The sequence below is a fragment of the Ornithorhynchus anatinus genome, chromosome 15 (assembly GCF_004115215.2).
Source record: "Ornithorhynchus anatinus isolate Pmale09 chromosome 15, mOrnAna1.pri.v4, whole genome shotgun sequence".
In the NCBI taxonomy this organism is placed as follows: domain Eukaryota; kingdom Metazoa; phylum Chordata; class Mammalia; order Monotremata; family Ornithorhynchidae; genus Ornithorhynchus; species Ornithorhynchus anatinus.
The window spans coordinates 3,459,793-3,479,156 of record NC_041742.1 but is presented as its reverse complement, the minus strand read 5'-3'; the positions used below and the strand labels follow the sequence as shown (position 1 = coordinate 3,479,156).

General features: G+C 43.2%; 1 protein-coding gene across 1 annotated transcript in view; it reads left to right on the top strand.

Annotated features, from left to right (window-relative positions):
- Positions 1–19,364, top strand: part of PECAM1 (platelet and endothelial cell adhesion molecule 1) — a 51,381-nt gene that overhangs the window by 26,986 nt on the left and 5,031 nt on the right. The window contains 7 exon segments of the mRNA XM_029080158.2: positions 361–468; positions 1,303–1,330; positions 1,714–1,796; positions 3,234–3,287; positions 3,858–3,926; positions 10,772–10,828; positions 17,870–17,892. Of these exon segments, the coding sequence (XP_028935991.2) occupies positions 361–468; positions 1,303–1,330; positions 1,714–1,796; positions 3,234–3,287; positions 3,858–3,926; positions 10,772–10,828; positions 17,870–17,892 (422 nt within the window).

Genomic DNA, 19,364 nt, shown 5'->3' with positions numbered 1-19,364 from the left:
GTGCTGGAGTAGTACAAGGCAATCAGGTTGATCACAGTCCCGCTCCCACATGGTGCTAAACAGTCTTTATAAGTAAGTTGATATGCAGAATGTCAGGACTGACTGGGGGTTTTATATTTCCAAAAAAAGCTAATTAATTCACTTACATACCTTCTAATGAATGTATACGATTTATACAGATATATTAAGTATAAGTTAAGTATATTAATTATATTAAGTGGCTAGAAGGGTTGTAAAGATTTTAAATCAAGAAACTAAAATCCAAGTCAGAAAATTACCTTATGGCTAATTTATGTCCTAAACCTGAAGCAATTTCTTAGCAGCATAGGTAACATCCTTCATTTTTTTAAAAAATTTTAGTCATTCTTGCTCCATGGAAGAAGGGACTTATTGCGGTGGTTGTCATTGGAATAATCATCGCCATCATGGTTCTTGTGGCCAAGTGGTATTTCAACAAGAAGGCTAAGGGTGAGAATTCTCTTTTCATTCTTTCATTCTTCCTTTCAAGGAAAGTAAGAAAAGCTAACGGCATAGCTATCCGTATGTATAGGTGATTCCACCTTTCTGGAGCCTTGGTGATTTTGAGGGTGCCAAGTAGATGCTAGGTGTTCATTTAATGGGCATTTTTAAAGAAATTTAGTTATAGAAGTAGTCTGGAGTTTAAGGCAAAGATGGAAACTGGAACCATCTATAATGGGAATATTTGGGTATTCATGCAGGGATAAATGTTATGTCAATAGGCTGGCATTTCTCCAGCTGGGGTTTGGAATTGCTAAAGTTACTAGAGGAATTCTGAGGGGGAAGTGGGTGGTGATGAAGGCTGGAACTAGAGAGACCTGAAGTGGAGTTTGAGTGTGCTAATGCAACTGTAGGATGAATTTATGTTGGTTAAATGCCTTCATTTTTGTATCTTGGGCTCCATCCCTCTCATCCTTTATTATAAGATGCACTACAAAGGAGGAGACACACAATGGACTTCTTTTTCTCAAGATGAGTTTCAACCCTGAAAGAGTCCTCTAGACTCCAGATATCAATGACCATGTTATCCACCTTCACTACTGGTTGAAATAATATCAAATTTCTTTAAAAGTTTACTTCACATGGTATGCAGTACGAGTTTGAGGGCTTACTAGAAACTGACAGTATGTGGTCAGTATTAGACAATCTGGAAAGACCTGCATAAGGATGAAGATGACATTTTGCCCATTTTGCATTATTCAGAATAGACAAATGTCCCCAAAATTTATTTCTTTCCTGCCAAAGATATCATCTGAACTGATTTTCTTCTCTTACCCTTTAAAGGTAAACAGATACCAATGGAGATGTCCAGGTTAGTGTCTTGGTTCTATGGATTTATTTTTAAAATTAGGAAAAGATTGGGTTTTGAGATGTGGTGGCTCAGAACAGAATATTGTAGGAGGTGATTGCTTTTTCACATCCTCATAAGTAGCTGGAATGTGGACACTTTGGAAAGAGAGCAGCTGGAGAGGGGGTTAGAGGCTCTAGCATGGATATTTTGGGGAGCAAAGCCCTTTTTCAGATCATTGCAGAACTGAAATGAGCTTATTTTCTAAATTGGGTGGTAAAGATTTTTTTTTACTTGAAAATAGCTCCCTCTTTTCCCAAATGTTTTCTCTGGTTATCATTTTGATGACTTTGAGTTGGATTCCAAGTAATGTAGTTTTTGTTTTCATTTCCAAATTGAATTTTAAGGCCCAAACCAGACCCGAACTACAGTATTGACAAGATGTCTTCAGAACACATGGAAGATGGTGTCGAAGGGAACTTCCATTATGGTACAGAATCTTTGCCTTCCTCATTTTAAAAGTATTGGTTCCCACTGCTTTCCACCTCTGACTTGTGAAGCTCTTTCTGTCCATTTTAAATGCATTATCTGTAAACGTGCTCACCGATCCCAATGGGGCAGAATCTGCCTTCAGAGGAAAAAGACCATGATTAGGATCCAGGCGTTATTTTAGCTTCACTCTGTCTGGAGTTAAAAAAAAAAAAAAAAAAGACAATTTGAATGGTCAAACATGCTTTTCTTTAACACCTTTATTCTCTGAAGCTGATACTAACCTCACTATCGCTCTGTCAAAAGATTTTTCAGCTCTTCGGGACAGTGCTCTACACATAGTAAGCCCTCAGTAATTACTATTGAATGACTAACCCACGTCAAGGGGGTGTGGAGGTTATCACCCTCACCGTTTTTTGAGCTACACTTGCTCATCCTAAGAATTTTAAATCAGGCCTGAAAAGACCCAATATGGTGATATGCTGACATACTGGCTCTTTGAAGTCAGTCCCTTCCCACTCGTCATACCCCCACTCCCTCGCAATAAAATCCCCACCTCCAGTTGCCTCTACTCAAAATCAAAATGTAGCATCTTTGCTGAGCATTATACAAACTGAGCTGTGATTTTTCTCTCTTTCATAGGCAGGGAATGCAAGACATACCCTGGAAAGGCAGTGGGTGGATTAGTAACAGCATTGGGGAGAGCTAAAAGCAAATGTGTCCTTTTCACATTCCCTGAAATGAAATGTTCCACTGAGGAGGTGGAGAATGAGCACTAATGAGAGAAACAGCCTCTGTGTTGCTTCTGTAGATAGCTTTTCTTTTTTTTTTTACAAACATGTTTTTATACTAGTAATAACAACAACGTAGTACAAAGTAGGGAATGACTCAAGAATTTGGGTTTTGTTTTTCAGTACATTTCTAATAGCAGCTGTTAAATTGGTATTATATTGAGGTTTTGGTAGTTTAATTCAGTTTTACCCTTTCTCTCATTCATTCCCAAAACAGATGGTCTAGGCCCCTTTGAGGAGGGAGTGAATTACTTCATCATTTTCCTATAACTCATTTGCTCCCAGCCCCCTTCCATTTTCAAAAACCTGAAGCAATTAGACCAATTATATGGGGTACAAAATTCAACAGCCCCTCCTGTAGGATTGCAAGTTTACTATTAGTATTAGCAGTGTGAAAGGAAGGTAAAAATAACTCTCTCTACTTGGATGTGTTGTGGAAATGCTTTATCGTTAAAGATTGCATAAACTTTGCATCCTAAGTGACTAAACTGATAAATGCCAGCAGTTTCCTCCTCCATTTTGCTGAGGGCAATGGACTTTGCTTTCTCTCTTAGTGGCACTGTTTCATTTTTAATGTTATATCTTAATATAAAAAGTTCACTCATAACCCTTATTTCCCTTTATTCCACAATTGATTTTTGGTACAGGGCATGTAGAAGATATGGGAAATCATGCAGTGAAACCAACAGATGAAAATAAAGGTAATTATTTTATGAAGTATTTCTAAAAGAAAAATATTTTTCTTTTCTTTCTTTGAATAATGAAGGATGAAAGGTAGATTTGTGGAAAGAGGAAAAATAAGAAACAAACAAAATTAGCTGCAGGACTCCTGGAGTCTAATCCTAGTTTTGCCACTAGCACCGGCCTCAGTGTCTCACTGGAAAGTGAAAGTTGCCATTCTCTTTCTAAAGAGGAAAATGAATGACCAGATGTTTTCCTCCTCTGATTTAAGAACAAGAAGAAATTGGGTCGAGTACATTTTGCCGATGAGAGTTGTTAAATAATGGAACGACGGGGTCAATTTTTTTGCTTCTGCAGCCGGTCTCAAGGGTTCTTAATCCCAGCTCGGCCACTACTTCACTGCCTGGTCTTGGGCAAATTACTTCACTAATCTGTGCCACAGTTTTCCCATCTAGAAAATGGTAATAATAGCTCCACACCCTGCCTTCCTCTTAAGAATTGGAATGAGCATCAGTAATCTGTAACATGCTTTGTGCTCCTCAGAGAAAGATGCTGTCTAAACATAGGGTGTTATCATTACTTTGGGGCAGGGCCTGACCACATGAACGCTGAGGTGGAGTATACTGAAGTTGAAGTGTCGATGCCTGATCCTCCCAGAGGTAACTAGTTGTTGCTTACAGTTTGCTGGACTTTACTGCATTGCCTCAGATAATGATTGAACCAAAAGACTCATGGTCCCTGTAACCTTTCTTTTGATGTATCTTTGAATATGCACACAGCTTCCAGTGCCGGTTAAGATAAGGTTTAGTGAGAAAAGTGGGCTCTGAATTAAGGTCCAGGGAACACTCCCTCCAAATATGATCAGGTCATGTTACTGTTATAAAACTTGGTTTTGGTTCAACTGGAAAGCAATAAGAAGAAACACTTTTAAGTTTCAATAATTATCTTTCTCCAGCTCTTGACATTTATCAAGGATTGTGTTAGAGAAATAGAGTTTGAAAGAGCAAGGGATTTAAGAAAAGTGACTTTGATGACCCTATTATTCCACTAACATTTCATTCCAGCTTGATTGGTTCTGGATCCAATATTTAATCTGGTTCTTCAGGAGACATCTCTATCTTACAAATATAAAGTCACTTTGTTGCCCCAGTTTCTACTCCACTTGTATTTGTTCCAAGTCGGGGTGTCCTGGATCCAAAATTAAACCTGGTTAATAATAATAATAATAATAATGTTGGTATTTGTTAAGCGCTTACTAATGTGCCGAGCACTGTTCTAAGCGCTGGGGTAAACACAGGGGAAATCAGGTTGTCCCACGTGGGGCTCACAGTCTTAATCCCCATTTTACAGATGAGGGAACTGAGGCACAGAGAAGTTAAGTGACTTGCCCACAGTCACCACAGCCGACAAGTGGCAGAGCTGGGATTCGAACTCATGAGCCCTGACTCCAAGCCCGGGCTCTTTCCACTGAGCCACGCTGCTTCTCTACGCTGGTTCTATAGCAGACAGCTCTCTGTTTCTAATTTCAAGTCATCCCTAAAGATAAAAAGGTTCTCCAGTTCTATAACACTATTAGTGATGCTTAATACACATCTAGAACTTCAAATTTGGATTGAGTATACCTGAACCTTTATGAATTAACCAGCATGTAGATGTATTTAGCATTGGTTCCCTGAGTTTAGTATTGAGTTGATAGAACCAGGGTAAATGATTCTCACCTCTGTCGATTCTTGGGCCATGTGAAAAGTAATGGGGGACTGAAGATGTGGTATAAAACTTTGATTTGCATTTTGCTTCCTGGCCTCTGGAAATGGCCTGACCCATTGATTTTTTGGCAGGCAGAGGACATTTCTGAACCTTGCCTATAGCTGCAATGAAAGGGGTACACATACTGTGTCATAGACCTCTTTGGCAGAATTAAGCTTTCCATTGATTGGGGGCATGTTCAACCACTGTCCGAAAGAAGAGTCCATGTGATCCCACTGGCATGTAGCCAGTTGACCTCCTTTAGTGGGGGAGCAGGGCTGCTACACCTAAGTGGGCCCAGTCCATCCAGATGACAGAAAGGCAGGGCCTAAAGAGTCCTGCCTCAGTAACACCTGAATGCCTTTTTCCATGGGACTGGGAGAGAATATGATAGGATGCAATAAATCCTTCTTCCTTTCCAGCTAGAACAATAGGCTATCTAGGGAATGATGTTCTTGGCAGTTTTCCTGGGAATTAGAATGTGGCAAAGAATCAGTCTGTCTATCAGTCTCCCGCAGGGAATATTTAGGCATTTGCCTGTTGGCCTATAGAGTGATTTCTACTTTTCAGGATCCTCCTTTAGCTGGTAACCACTTTTAGGGGCAGGACTTTGCCTTTTACTTCTGTTCTATGTTCCTAGGTGCCTAGTCCAGTCCTCCTCTGCACATAGTAGGTACTCAATAAATGCTGTTGACGGTGATGATAATGTGATAGGAGAGAACATTAGTAGTCAGCTGGCTTGCTTTAGCTCTGTCCAGAGCAGCCCATGGTGAATCTCAGGAACCCCTTCGTCTCTCCAAAGAAATCTCTGCTGAGGGGCCTAACATTATGAGAATTTTTCTTCCAGCTAGGTAGCTCTATCTAGCATCCATACAAGGCATAATGTGTCTTTATGCATGTTATACCTTCTAAAAGCTAGATGCTTCTGAAGTGCTAATAGTGTTTTCCAGCAGCTCAGTAAAGTGGCTCTTTGGGTGCCCACTCAGAACCTGGCAGTGTCCATTTCCCCCATTAATATTAATCCTCTCGAAGGCCCACGATAAAGTGGTGATTCTGACAACTCCTTTACTTCCTTTACTACTCATGCTCAAAGGCCTCAGCTAAGCCACGCCTCTCAGCTCTGCTAGGAGTAATGAGGCTATTACTGAAGTAAAGATTTTATTTCTCCATTATCACAACATGCCAGGCTAGGCCAGCTGACCCGGGTGGTACTGGAGGAGTTTGTCTCTCCAGTTTCTAGGTCTGAGTTGAGTTTGATTGTCAGTCTGAGCTGTATTTAGCAGAATCATCAGTTAGTGATATTTATGGAGCGATTACTATGTGCAGAGCACTGTATTACACAGTTGAGAGAGTATAATACAACAGAGTTGGTTAACATGTTTCCTGCCCACGAGGAGCTTATAGGCTATGTGGTACAAGTGTCCAGTTGCTTGTTATACGCTTTTTGGTCTCTGTTTCACCTCCAACTATTGCCACCTGATTCATCCCCCATATAATTTGTCTAAAAACCTTCATTTTTTCAACTGGTCGAAAGAAAATGATGACAGATATGTCTGTAGCATATGGGACCATTCCCTTGTCTGGCCCCTTTGGGAATGTCTCACTTTCACAGGGCATTGGGCTTACAGCTACAGGATACTTACCTCTAGGTGAAGTTGAAAAAATAGAACTGTTTAGAAAGGAATAAAACTTATCCAAACTTAATGCACTTTGGAAAAATACCACGGATGGTTTGGGTCCTGTCTTTCTAGACTCTCCTGAGAGTTTATTTAGCCAAAGATTTTTCTTCATTTCCTGTCCTGGACTCATGCATAATGTTGGTCCACGAAGGTTAAGTAACAACCATTGTGGCTGTAGTTTTTGAAATGCTTTTTTTCTGTGCAAGACTCATGCAAGACTTCTCAGCCCCTTTTATATTGATTTGGGGTGATTTTAGGCAAGAGTTGGAGGAGAAGTTCAGACTGTAAGAAGGGTGTGGGATTAAGGAAACATTTGGCATGATGAAAGTTCTTTTATCTTTTGGAAATTTTCCATTTCACCACTAAAGGGTAGAACAAGGGTCTCTTTGACTCTTGGAGCTTTCTAGAGCCTGAAAGGGCCTTGGGAACCCAATATTAGGGAATGGGAGGAAGGACTGAACCAGGGCCATAGAGACCTGGAAATTCAGTCCTTCCTGGATATGTGAGAAGATTGTGATCACTGGTGCAGCCCAAGGTCAGCTCTGGCTCTTCACCACAATTGAGAGGGGGGGCGGGAGGGGCAGGTGTGGTAAGGGCAGACTCGGTCTGCAACTGGGAAGGAGGAACCCAGGTGATCAGTGCAAGGTACCAAAGCTGTAGAACTCTGCCTCAGAGGGGCTGTGTTGGATGCCACGGTGGCTGAAGAACAAAAAGACCCCTTTGCCTAGGAGAAATGTGTTTGCCTAGCTGCAGCCATTAACAAACTTTCTGAAAGTGTAATTGCTGGGAAAATCCTGTGACGTGAATCAAGCTCTTTATTGTTAACACAAAGAAAAACACAAGCCAAAATAAAGCCAGGTCAGGAAATATCCCTGTCAAGGGAAGAGAGTAACAGCTTGCCCTGGGTAAATGAGTGCCCTCTTAGCTAGATTAGTCATCTGAAGCCAGCTGGGCTGTAAAGTTAAGGGAGGGAAAAAGAAATGACAGTTTGCCTTAACCTTGTGCAGAAGATAATAGTCCATTCCTCAGCCACAGGGTAGGACCGAGGAGGAAAAACAACCTGCAGCAGCTGCTGAGAAACCCAAGTTGCCATTCAAAACTGACAAAAATGTCCTCTTATTTAAGCCCTTTTAAAATCCCAATATTGATTATTAATACACCCATTCAAAGCACAAAGCACTAGTTAAGTTTTATGGTGATTACCTGAAAATCATTTAGGACTCTGGCCCCCTTGGGGTTCACCATCTCCAACGTGCAGAATGACCCATTAAACATTGAAAAGATAATCCAGATGATAAGGAAAACTGATGAAGATTGAAAACTCTCCAGCTGCACTGAGAAGGTTGCTCACTCCCAGGAGATGACAGTCAAGCCCTGAAGGACTTTAGTGTTAACATTGCCAAATAACTCAGGACAGTATGCTTCCCTCATAGACATTTAGCATTTTGGGTTTTGGTATACCCCAGACTCAGGAGGTGATGTGCCATTTTAGCTCCCTTCAACCTTTAAGGCTCATTATCGGGGGCTCTTGGCTTTAGATGTGTCCCCTGGGACACCTCCTCAATGCCTCTGAAAGTCAGCCGGGGGGCCCTGGACCACCCCCTTCAATCTGCTGACCCCAGGGGTGGGAACCTTAAATGAAATAATAATAATTATGGTATTTGTCAAGGGGTTTAGCTTTGTGCCCCACTCTTGTATCAAGCGCTGGGGCAGATGCAAGATAAACAGGTAGAACCACTCCTTGTCCATATGGGCCTCACAGTCTAAGTAGGAGGCAGTAGGATTTAATCCCCATTTTACAGATGAGGAGACTATGGCACAGAGAAGTTAAGTGGACTTGAGCAGCAGTCAAGGGCCAAGCTGGGAATAGAACCCAGGTCCTCTAGGTTCCCCATTCTTTCCCGCTTTGTTTGTGGCTCTGGAGGCAGGGGCCCCTGCTAACTGAGAGGGTTTCCCGGGAGCTTGTCTCTGAGGATCTTTCCAGGCTGTTTACACAGGATATCACAGTTACTTTAGTGAGCCAACCCAGAAACCATAACTAGTCATCATATCCTTCAGTTTTCACTCTGAATTAATCACAAACCAAGTGTGAAAAATATTTTTAAACCCTTACCAAATAATAAATGGGGGTCTTAATTTGCAGTTCAAGAAACTGAAAGAAAGAGAGTATAGTGACTTTTCCCTGTCTCCCAGGGAATTATCTAGTGGTGCGACATTGCAGGACAGTTGGTTAAAAGGAAAGAGAAAGTGAACAGGACCCACCTGTTTCTTAATAGCAAATGTCAGTGACTTTGCTTGCAAGCTAATAGTTGGGGAACATGGGAACTAGCAGTTGTGTTGCAGTTGAGATTGGTTTCACCAAAAAAAGGTAGATTGAGCTCTTGGAGACAGGAAGTAGGTTCATGGCCTGGTTCATGTTTCCTTGTGCAACTCTTGATTGGCTCAGGAACCTGCGTGATTGATGGCTGCAGCTTAAGGGTGCTGGTAACCTTGTGTTCTCCCTCCTCACTCTCCCACCAGTCTATCTGGGCCCAGGTACTGCCAGACTTGCAGGAGGTCAAAGGAAAAGTACAGTATGATAAGGTGGGAAAGATAGAGAAAGCTAAAATACTCTCTGTTATTTGGATAGGTGTGATGTCAAGGATCCTGGGCCAGGGACCTCCAAATCATTTGTTTTCCCCATCTGGATTTAAAACCATTTTCAGGAATTTGGCTTGGTCTCAGGTAGAAACGTTACCCTTGACATTTTAGTAGGTAAACATCTCTTTTCACAGCAGGCTCCCCTTAGACATGCCCAGTGTACTGAAGGGTGCTAAAGTTTGGGTGACTGTTAGATTCTCCTTCTAGCCTCCAGTAGATGTGGCCACATTCCAGGGGGAAGGCAATACAGATACTCTGATCCTTGTTGATGAAAAGGGGAAGGAATGGGGACACCAAGAGGAGATTTCTAGGATTTGCTTTTTCAACATTCTGCCCTGCTTTTTTTGGCAAGGAGGAAGCCCTTGGGGAAACAGTTTTGGGCCACTATCTTGGAACTTTGACTACCTGGGGCCCAGAATGTCCAGATCAATTCATGAAATGAAGCTCATTCACAAAACTGGCAGCCGTGGACTTTCCTGACAAGGCCTCCTTGAGTGGCCGGGAAAGTATTTTCCATGGTGTTCACTCAAATCAACAGAGGCAACCACAGTGTGTCCCTAATGGTCCCTATATAGATTCCAAAGAGCAGAACCAGAGTGTCAGCCACAATTGGAAGGTTACGCACACCCAGATATGAGTATGAGCAATAGGACTGAGCTGGTGGGTACATGATGTGGGAAAGTGGTGAGTAGGGGTGGTCCCATCTTACTTCCCCTTTCACCCAGCTGCCAGAACTGGGAAGGATGTGGAGAAGTTCTGAGGAAGCTGTGAGGAAACTTAGTGGCTATAGATTGTAATTTCACAACCCTCCACCTGGGAAACCAAATTTCTGGGGTAATCCCCTAAAGCCTTACCTGGGAAGTTAGACCATGGAAAAAGGTGCTTTCCTGTCTCCTCGATTTTGGGATTGGCACCTGTTTTGTTCCTCTTCTGACCCTCCATCGAAATTAGAACAGCATCCAGAGAGAATAATATAGTCAACTGAGTCCTCCACCCCTCCCCGAATCAGGGAAAGGGGTGACTTTTCTCTGGCAGGGTTGTAAGTCCTAATTTAACTTTGGGGAAAGGGAAGTGCTGTGATGTCTCAGACCAGAGGCAGTGCATTCCCCTCCTCCCAGCCCCCTTTCCCCTTCCCAGCTCCATAGCACTTATGTACATACGTGTAGTTGTTGTTGATGTCTGTCTCCCCATTCCAGACTGTAAGCTCGTTGTGAACAGGGAATGGGTCTGTGTATTGTTGCATTGTACTTTCCCAAGCACTTAGTTACAGTACTCTGTACACAGTAAGTGCTCAATAAATACGATTGAACAAATGAATGAATGAATAAGGAACCATATTACAAATAGCCATTACCAGCATAGAGAGCCCTGAAATTTAATGAAGCTTTTTATTGAGGTCTGTATGAAAGACCCTGACTTTGTGTCCATTGGTTTTTCAGCTCCTGAAAAGAAGGCAGCGGAGACAGTTTATAGTGAAATCAGAAAGGCTAATTCTGGTAAGTAAGATAATGAACAAGGGCATTGGAAGGAGGTGGGGAAACGACTCAGTGGGCCAGGTGGAAGGATGGGGGTGTGGGAAAAGGTGTGTTGGGAGGGAAAGTGGGGAGCTCTCCCAGTTGGAAGGACTGCTGAGTTCATTGGTAGAACAGTCTGTTTTATTCATCCCCATGCCCACCTCTCTATCTAGAAAATTGGTGCCCTGGGAAATCCCACTGGGGGGCCCTGAAAGAGGATAAGATTAAGAAGGACAGCTTCAATCATATCTCTCTCAGACATACACATCTCCTTCTCCTGTTTCAGTCTTGAGCCTATTATCAGTAGAAAAACACCAAAGATTTCTGCCCCGAGGCCCTGCTTCCCTCTGACTTCTCTGAGCCATCTGGACTTCTGCATTTCTCCCCTGACCTGCTTCATCACTGGCCCATGTCCCCAGCTTACCAGCAGATGACAATCTCCCATTGTTTTATTTCATTTTACCACACAGCAGAAATGAACTTTTCAATTTTGAAAGTACTCTGTAATCTGAACACCCAGACATTCCCTAAATAAGACACCCACACTATATTTGGAACATGGGGTTGACTGCTAGTGCATAAGACTTATAAAATGACTCTGTAAAACATTTTGAGGAGAACATTTAGGGAGCTGTTCCTCATTTTAAATTTAGAAAATGTAGTTTGCATGTTCAAACTGTAGTGCTGTATTTCATCAGGGCTTCTTGTTTCCCAGTTCCTCAGGAAGAGTGGATGCTTGCCCACTTCTCCCCACCCTTCTCCCCACCTGCTGCCCTCCCTTCATTATACTAAATCATGCATATCACAGCTGTTTGAGCCAGAAAATAAATGATATGCTCATCCTGGTTGTGCAAAACTGGCCATCCATTCTAGATTTTAGCGGTTATCTAGAAACTGAATAGACCCTTTGATTTCCAGTGTGCCTGAATCAATCCCAGACAGTGGAAACCTTGCTTTAAAACTTCCAGAATGGGGTGTCCACACACCACCCCGCCCCCCCCCCCCATCAGAGAAAAGGAAGTGTTTTTGGCAGGGGGGAAGGGCCGACTTATGTCTTCTTTTTCCCAAAGTTAGGCCCAACCTTTTTGGGCTTTGTGAATGAAAGGCTCTGTGTTTTTATCTCTTCTTACCATGGTAGTAAAACTTGAGAGAGAGAGAAATACAGACATAGTACCGATCACAGAACACATCAAGGTTTTCATTCTCCTGCCACTGCTCTAGGATCCAAAGCTTCCTTAGCCCAGGAGATTGAGAGCCTTACCATTGCCCAGGGCTAGAATTTTAGGACTATGTTTGGGCCCAATTCTCCAACTCTTCCTCCACTCCTCAGCTTGCTACTGTGAAGAACTCTGCCCTTTTAAACGTCCTGGGGAAGAGTACATCCTGCTGAGACTTGGGTTAAGGGGACAATGTTTCACTGCTGCATTGTTGTCAGCCAGCACTATGTTCTTCTCTAGCTGGGTAGAGTCCCTGTACAGTAAGCTTGGGTGTTTCCTGTCATATCGTTACCGATTCAGTCAGGAAGGATTTCCTCTCAGCTGCTGCGTGCAAGGAGGCTCACTCTGGAAAAGTAATAAGCTGCCAGCCTTGTCTCTCCCATTTTTACTTCTAAAAAAAATCCACTTCCCTCCCTTACTTGGTGAAAGGGGGGACAATCTGGGGATCCTCCATGCATGATCATTTTTTGGTTTAAGCAATTGTAAAATAACTTCTCCCATCCCCCTCTTCTCCTAGAAAGAGACATTTTCCTCTGTGGCTTTTTGGAAGTTGAGTGTCCCAAGAGTGGCCTCTGAAGAGCCAGCTATTTCATTCTTTTTTCTCAACCCTTTGATTTATATAATTCCTCTCATGGATATTGGAAATGTAAAGAGCACATCTTATTTGTACCCACCCTACTGTTTATCAGAACTTCTTAACTTTGTTTTCTAACGAGCTATGGCTTTATCTCATTTTAACTTGAAATTGATTTTCTCCATCTTCTAAGTTGATCTTCAACTCTCCATCTTCTTATAGATCTTATTTTGAATATTTCAACTGTACTTCAGGCTGAGTAATGACCCATCTGGGTATCTGAAAATGGTGCTCAAGAATTGCTGCTCTGGGAAAGCCCCAGTTGAGACCCGGACTTGGAAAAGACTTTGCCCTAGGAAAGAAAACTGTTGTGGGGGCAAAGTCTCCAACAGAGCCCTTGTTGTCTCCCTGTGATTCCTCCAAGTGGCCTGGAGGAATCTGCTCCACGGTGGATGCCAAGGATGTCAGCAGCGTGGGTCAGTGGAAAGAGCATGGGCTTTGGAGTCAGGGCTCATGAGTTCGAATCCCTGCTCTGCCACTTGTCGGCTGTGTGACTGTGGGCAAGTCACTTAACTTCTCTGTGCCTCAGTTCCCTCATCTGTAAAATGGGGATTAAAACTGTGAGCCCTACGTGAGACAACCTGATTCCCCTATGTTCTACCCCAGCGCTTAGAACAGTGCTCGGCACATAGTAAGCGCTTACAAATACCAACATATTATGTCAGGACCACTTTAAAAGTGAATTCAGTTTTTAAAAGTTTTTACATTTCATTCATATTTATTGAGCCCTTATTGTGTGCAGAGCACTATACTAAGCGCTTGGGAAGTACAATACAGGAATAAAGAGAGGCAACCCCTGCCCACAATGGACTTATAGTCTTGGGGGGCGAAAATAAATATACATATCACTAACATATATATATATATATATATATGTATATATATATATATATACACACACATTTCAAAATAAAGATGAGGGCAGGAACACAGCTTAGGCCTAGTTTAGAGCTTAGGGGAAAGCTGAGATGAAAACTTTTAAAATGGTGTTTGTTAAATGCTATCTGCCAGGGACTGTACTAAGCATTAGGGTAGGTACAAGATAATCAGGTTGGTCACCGTCCCTGTCCCACATGTGGCTCATAGTCTTAACCCCCATTTTACAGATGAGGTAACAGGCACTGAGAAGTTGTCATTTGCCCAAGGTCATACATCAGATCAGTGGCCAGGATTAGCACCCAGGTCCTCCTGATTCCCAGGCCCTTGCTCTTTCTACAAGGCCACATTCCTTCTCTGATGATGCACTCAGACATCAACATTCACTGTGCCCCTTCACACAGAACTCTGTTCTTCATGTTTATTTCCCTTCCCTGGGGCTGCAGCAAATAACTGAATGGGGAGTAGGGATCTGGAACACTGTCTTCCCCAGAGGGTGACTGGGAAAAGGGGGAAAGGTGGAAGCATGACTTTTTAGGATTGTTTTTGGAGAGGGGGGGAAACTTAAAGAAGTTTGCTGGGGATTTTCCTCACGGAACCATCACCCTTGAGAAAATCAGCAGGAAAAATTCCTAAGAATAAACTTTAATTTTATCCAAAGCATAGGGAAATCAGTAAGCCCATTCCTGCCCAGGGACAACCAAGTCTGGATCTTTGAATTGTCAGGGATCCCCTTCTCCCTCCCCTCCTTCAACTTAATCTTTCCAACCACCTGCTGTCTCACAGCCGGGGCGCTGCCATGCTGGCTATTTTGGGACATGTCGTAAAAGGTCATTGTTCTGGCTGCTGTGGCAATTTTTTCCCCAGGCGTGCACAGGAAAAGTGCTCCTCTCAGATAAGCAGGAGGGCATCTGGCTTCTATGGAAGGAGAGACAGCCAAGAGGCTTTCGTCTGGGGAAAGAGCAGCCTGAATGATCTGAAGGAGAAAGTGGGAGTGGGAGGCAAGGCAGTCCGCTGAGAGAGGAAGGGAAGGAATCTTTGGGAACTGAGCAGGTGGGATGGAACGGCGGCCTTGGCTTTGCTTTCCATCTGCAGAATTAGTTTAGCCATTTGCTGAATTTCAGTGAGATTTGTCTGACATTCCAGGCTCACTTCCATGAGCATCAATCACTTCCTGTTAGTCTCAGTCTTTCTCAGAGAAAAGATGTAAGGATGAGTAATAGTTTTTACTGAGCTGAAGCTGAAATGGATGCTTTTCTCTCCTCTATCTCCTTTATCTCTTCTTCCTCTCCCACTCTTTCTAAGACTGCAGATACTACCCCCACCAGCCTACACTAAATTTTCCCAATGGAATTGATGAATGTAAGAACAGAGCCCCTTTGACCTCTGAGTGGTGTAGTGGTTCCTGGGAGTAAATTTCTCTCTCCCTCCCTATCTTTGGGATCCCATTGTTGACAGTGAGGTACTGATAGGCTGATTGCTTCTCTGGGGGACTCTGATCCCAGTATGGAAATCCCTTCAGACTGAGATGTCTTGGGAAGCTTCCAGTACTTGCTGTCTTTGCACTGGACTAAACACCTTTCCCAGGGTTTTTGATCCTTTTGTTCCTGGAACGTGGAGCTTCAGAAGGCCCAACTGGGTTTCAAGAAAGGGTTTCTCTTCCTCGAACCACCTAGTTCAGCCCTGCTCCATGCTTTTCCCCCATGGCCATTTAGAAGCTCTTTGGAAAAGAGAATAAACTTCACAGCCAGTGGGAGGATAAGGAAGGGAAGGGAAAATAAAGAGACTGAAGGAAAGCTTTTTCTCCTTACGTGGGGGAAAGTGATAGGGAACATCTCAAGTCCCAGTTAAGTCTTCCCTACAGAAGAGCCAGTAGATGCAGTGTGACCTAGTGGAAGGAGCAGAGGCCTTTGAGTCAAAGGACTTGGGTTCAAATCCCTGCTCTTCCACTTGTTCGATGTATTATCTTGAGCAAGTCACTTAACTTCTCTGTGCCTAAGTTCCCTCACCTGCAAATTGGGGGATCAATGCGTGTTATCCCTCCTACATTAAAAAAAATATGTTATTTGTTAAGAGCTCACTTTATGCCGGGGACTGTACTAAGCACTGGGTTAGATAAAAGTCCTTCAGGTTGGACACAGTTTCTCTCTTGCTTGGGACTCACAGTCTTAATCCCCATTTTACAGATGAGGTAACTGAAGCACAGAAAAGTGAACTGACTTGCCCAAGGTTACACAGCTGACAAGTGTCGGAGTCTGGATTAGAACTCAGGTCCTCTGACTCCTAGGTCCGTGCTCTATCCACTAGGTCAAGCTGCTTCTCACTTAGACTGTGAGCCCCATGTAGGATCTGATTATCCTGTATCTACCCCTTAACTTAGTAGAGTCCCTTGGCAATTCAGTCATTCATTCATTCAATAGTATTTATTGAGCACTTACTATGTGCAGAGCACTGTACTAAGCACTTGGAATGAACAAGTCGCCAACAGATAGAGACAGTCCCTGCCGTTTGACAGGCTTACAGTCTAATCGGGGGAGACGGACAGACAAGAACAATGGCAATAAATAGAGTCAAGGGGAAGAACATAGAAAGTGCTTAACAAAAAGCACAATTATTATTATTCTTACTATTATTATTTGTGTTTTCCCAAGCATTCGGCTGTCCACTCCAGTGCCTAGCCCTGAGATTCAGGGACATTAGGGGATTCACTGTTCCTGCCAGGAGATGCTGAGCCTTTGTTTCCCACTCTGTCATTCTGTTGTAATTAGGCCTACGAATTTCCTTGCCCTCATAGTGTTTGACCCACCCAGACATAGGATTCTCCTTCCAGATCCTCCAATTCAGGCAGGCCTTTCTCTCCTACCTCCTTCCTGGATAGAACTTCAGGACTCAGTACTCTTCTTAAAGGGTCATGACTTCCTTGAGCTTCATTCTGCCCTCCCTGTCCCCGGTTAAAATAAAACAAAGAACGGGAAGTCCTTGCCAATGCTGAGTCAGCTAAAGAGGACAAGTATGGGCCCAGATGTCAGGAAAAAATCATTTGGGTCAGTCTGATTCAGGACCTTGGGAGTAAAGGTGGGCTACTCAACTTGAGATCCTTCCTGCATCCCTCCAGTCCTTGTCTGCATTCCTGGTTTATCCCCAGGACTTGCAATCACTCCCCCTGTTAAGGTTCAGGACCTACTAAACTTTAAAGTGAAAATTACAGGGTCACTCAAGTTTCTTTTGATAGCACTGATTCTTGACAGATTTTCTCCTTTTTTTTTTAGACTCGCTGTAGGAATTTCTTGTTTTGAAGGGAATCGGCAAAGACAAAGGATTAAAATAGGAACTGGGACTCCTGAGTTATCTTCCCAGTTCTGCTATTGACTCTCCGTATGAACTCGGGCAAACCACTCATCTCACTGGGCCTCAGGTTGTCCTTCTGTAAAATGAACCTGTTCATCTGGCTCCACAAAATGAACACTGTGGAGAGTGAATGAGAGAAAACATTCACTGATCTGAGATCTCTACGGCTCTGAGTGGAGGAGGGCGCTCTCAGAATCTCAGCCTCAGTTCCAGCTCTTGGCCACTTATATATCTTTACTGAGGCAACAGCCCAGCAAGCATCAAATCTATTAATTTTTCTTGGGCCTGGGACCCACGAGATGTGCAAGGTCAGGGGGAGCAGGATCTGAAACCTGTTTTTTAATATTTGGATCCTCTTCCAGCAGTCTGATTGAGGTTGGGCTGACAGTCGAGCAGCTGAGGTTCAGAAAAGCGTCAGTGAATGCCAACTAGATATCAGGCAGGAAAGCCTAGTGCTTCCGAAATCAGTCTCCGGGGGCCACCTCCCTACATTCCGATGTGGCTGAGTCAATCAAAGGAGAGTCATGGCTGGTGGCACCAACAGGAACTTATTGTCTGGGAGTTAGAGTTAGGAGATCATGCTGTCCCTGCCCATCCTGCCTCGTCTAGGAATGAGAGTTAAGGAGCACATCCACATTGCCTCTACAGCTAGACATTAAGCCCCTCTACCCTCACCCAAGAATATTTCTTTCACCTGATGATGAGACCTTCTCGAGGAGGGGTGGGGAAAGATGGGCTGTTCTGGATCTCTACCTCCCCAGGTTTACAGGAATCGTTTTCTGAGTCCCAAGGGAGCAGTGAGTCTCCTTTCCTGGTTACAAATGATTGATTAAGACATTAAGACATACTGCAACTTTCTGAAATGACTGGGGAATGGGAGGAAAGGTCCAACAAATCATCCACTTGCTGCTTGCAGTTGCCCACATAAAATTTCTCTTTGTTTTTCAGATTGTGGGGTAAACAGGCATTCTGTAAGTACTCATTTCTTTTAAATAATTTGAAACAACTGGAACACTGGGTCCATAAATATCCCCAGACTCATCCACAGGCCTTTTCCTCTCTGACTGTAAACTCCCAAAGGGGAGCATGAGCTCTATAAATGTTTGGAAGTTGGAGGTAATGTAAGGTTCGTGCTGTAGCTACCCACAGTGATGTAATGTGGTTTAAGAGCTGTGTGGTCTAAGTGGAATAGAGGCACAGGCTTGGGTATTAGAAGGACCTGGTTCCTAATCCCGGTCCACTACATGTCTGCTGTGTCACCTTGAGCAAGTCCTTAACTTCTCTGGGCCTCAGTTACCTCATCTGTAAAATGGGAATTAAGAATGAGAGCCCCATATGGAACAGGTACTGTGTCCACTCTGAATAACTTGTATTTACCTAATGCTTCTAACAGTGCTTGACACATAGTAAGCCTTAACAAGTACCATTATTATTATTATGTAAGATTAATGCTTTAGATACTAAATTCCTGAGAATTTTGCCAAGATACTGAGAGTTAAGCCCGTGATGAGGTTTAAAGGCATTTTGGCTCTAGACTGTGATTAGTGTTTCTCAAAGAACATTGTCACAAAACTTTGGTGGCTCTATCTAATTTTTCAAAATCAGCCTAATGAAGGTAATGCAAAAAAAACCCATTGAAAACCTGTTAAAAATGAATGTGATTTAAAAATCCATTTGGTGCCTATATGTTCCTCTTTGTTACTGAGTGCACCTCTGGTGTCTGTTTTTGTCAGTCTAACTGCCCCTGTTTCTATCTATGTCCCTGGGGTCTCATAAAATCATCTGGTGGCTTTTTTGTGTTCCAATCTCTCTCTGCATATCTTTGGGCATTTTTTCAACTGGGCCAACAATGATGATAGTTTCAAAATCAGAGAACAGTCTCAAAGTCACTGGAACTGGAACATTTGATTCCTTTACCCCCCTGGGAATTTTTTTAATACTGGGCTGGGCTCTAGACTGTGAGCTCGCCCTCTAGACTGTGAGCTAGTTGTGGGCAGGGATCGTTAGTCTTTAGTGTTGTATTGTATTTTCCCAAGCACTTAGTACAGTGCTCTGCACACAGTAAATACGATTGAATGAATTTAATGAACAGAAGGGACCGTGGGTGGTGATAGAAAGCCATGTAGAAGCAGCAAGGCCAAGTGGAAAGAACCTGGGCCTGAGAGTCAAAGGGACCTGGTTCTAATCCCGGCTCTACCACTTACCTGCTGTGTGAACTTGGGCAAGTCACTTAACTTCTCTGTGTCCCAATTCCCTCATCTACAGAATGAGAGTTAAATGCCTGTTTTCCTTCCTACGTAGATTGTGAATCCCAAATAGGACCTGTTTATCTTGTAACTACCCCAGCACTTAATACAGTGCTTGGCACATATTAAGTACTTAAGAAATACAACAGTTGTTATTATTTTACAGTTATAAGGAGTTGAACTCTGTTTCCAGTAGG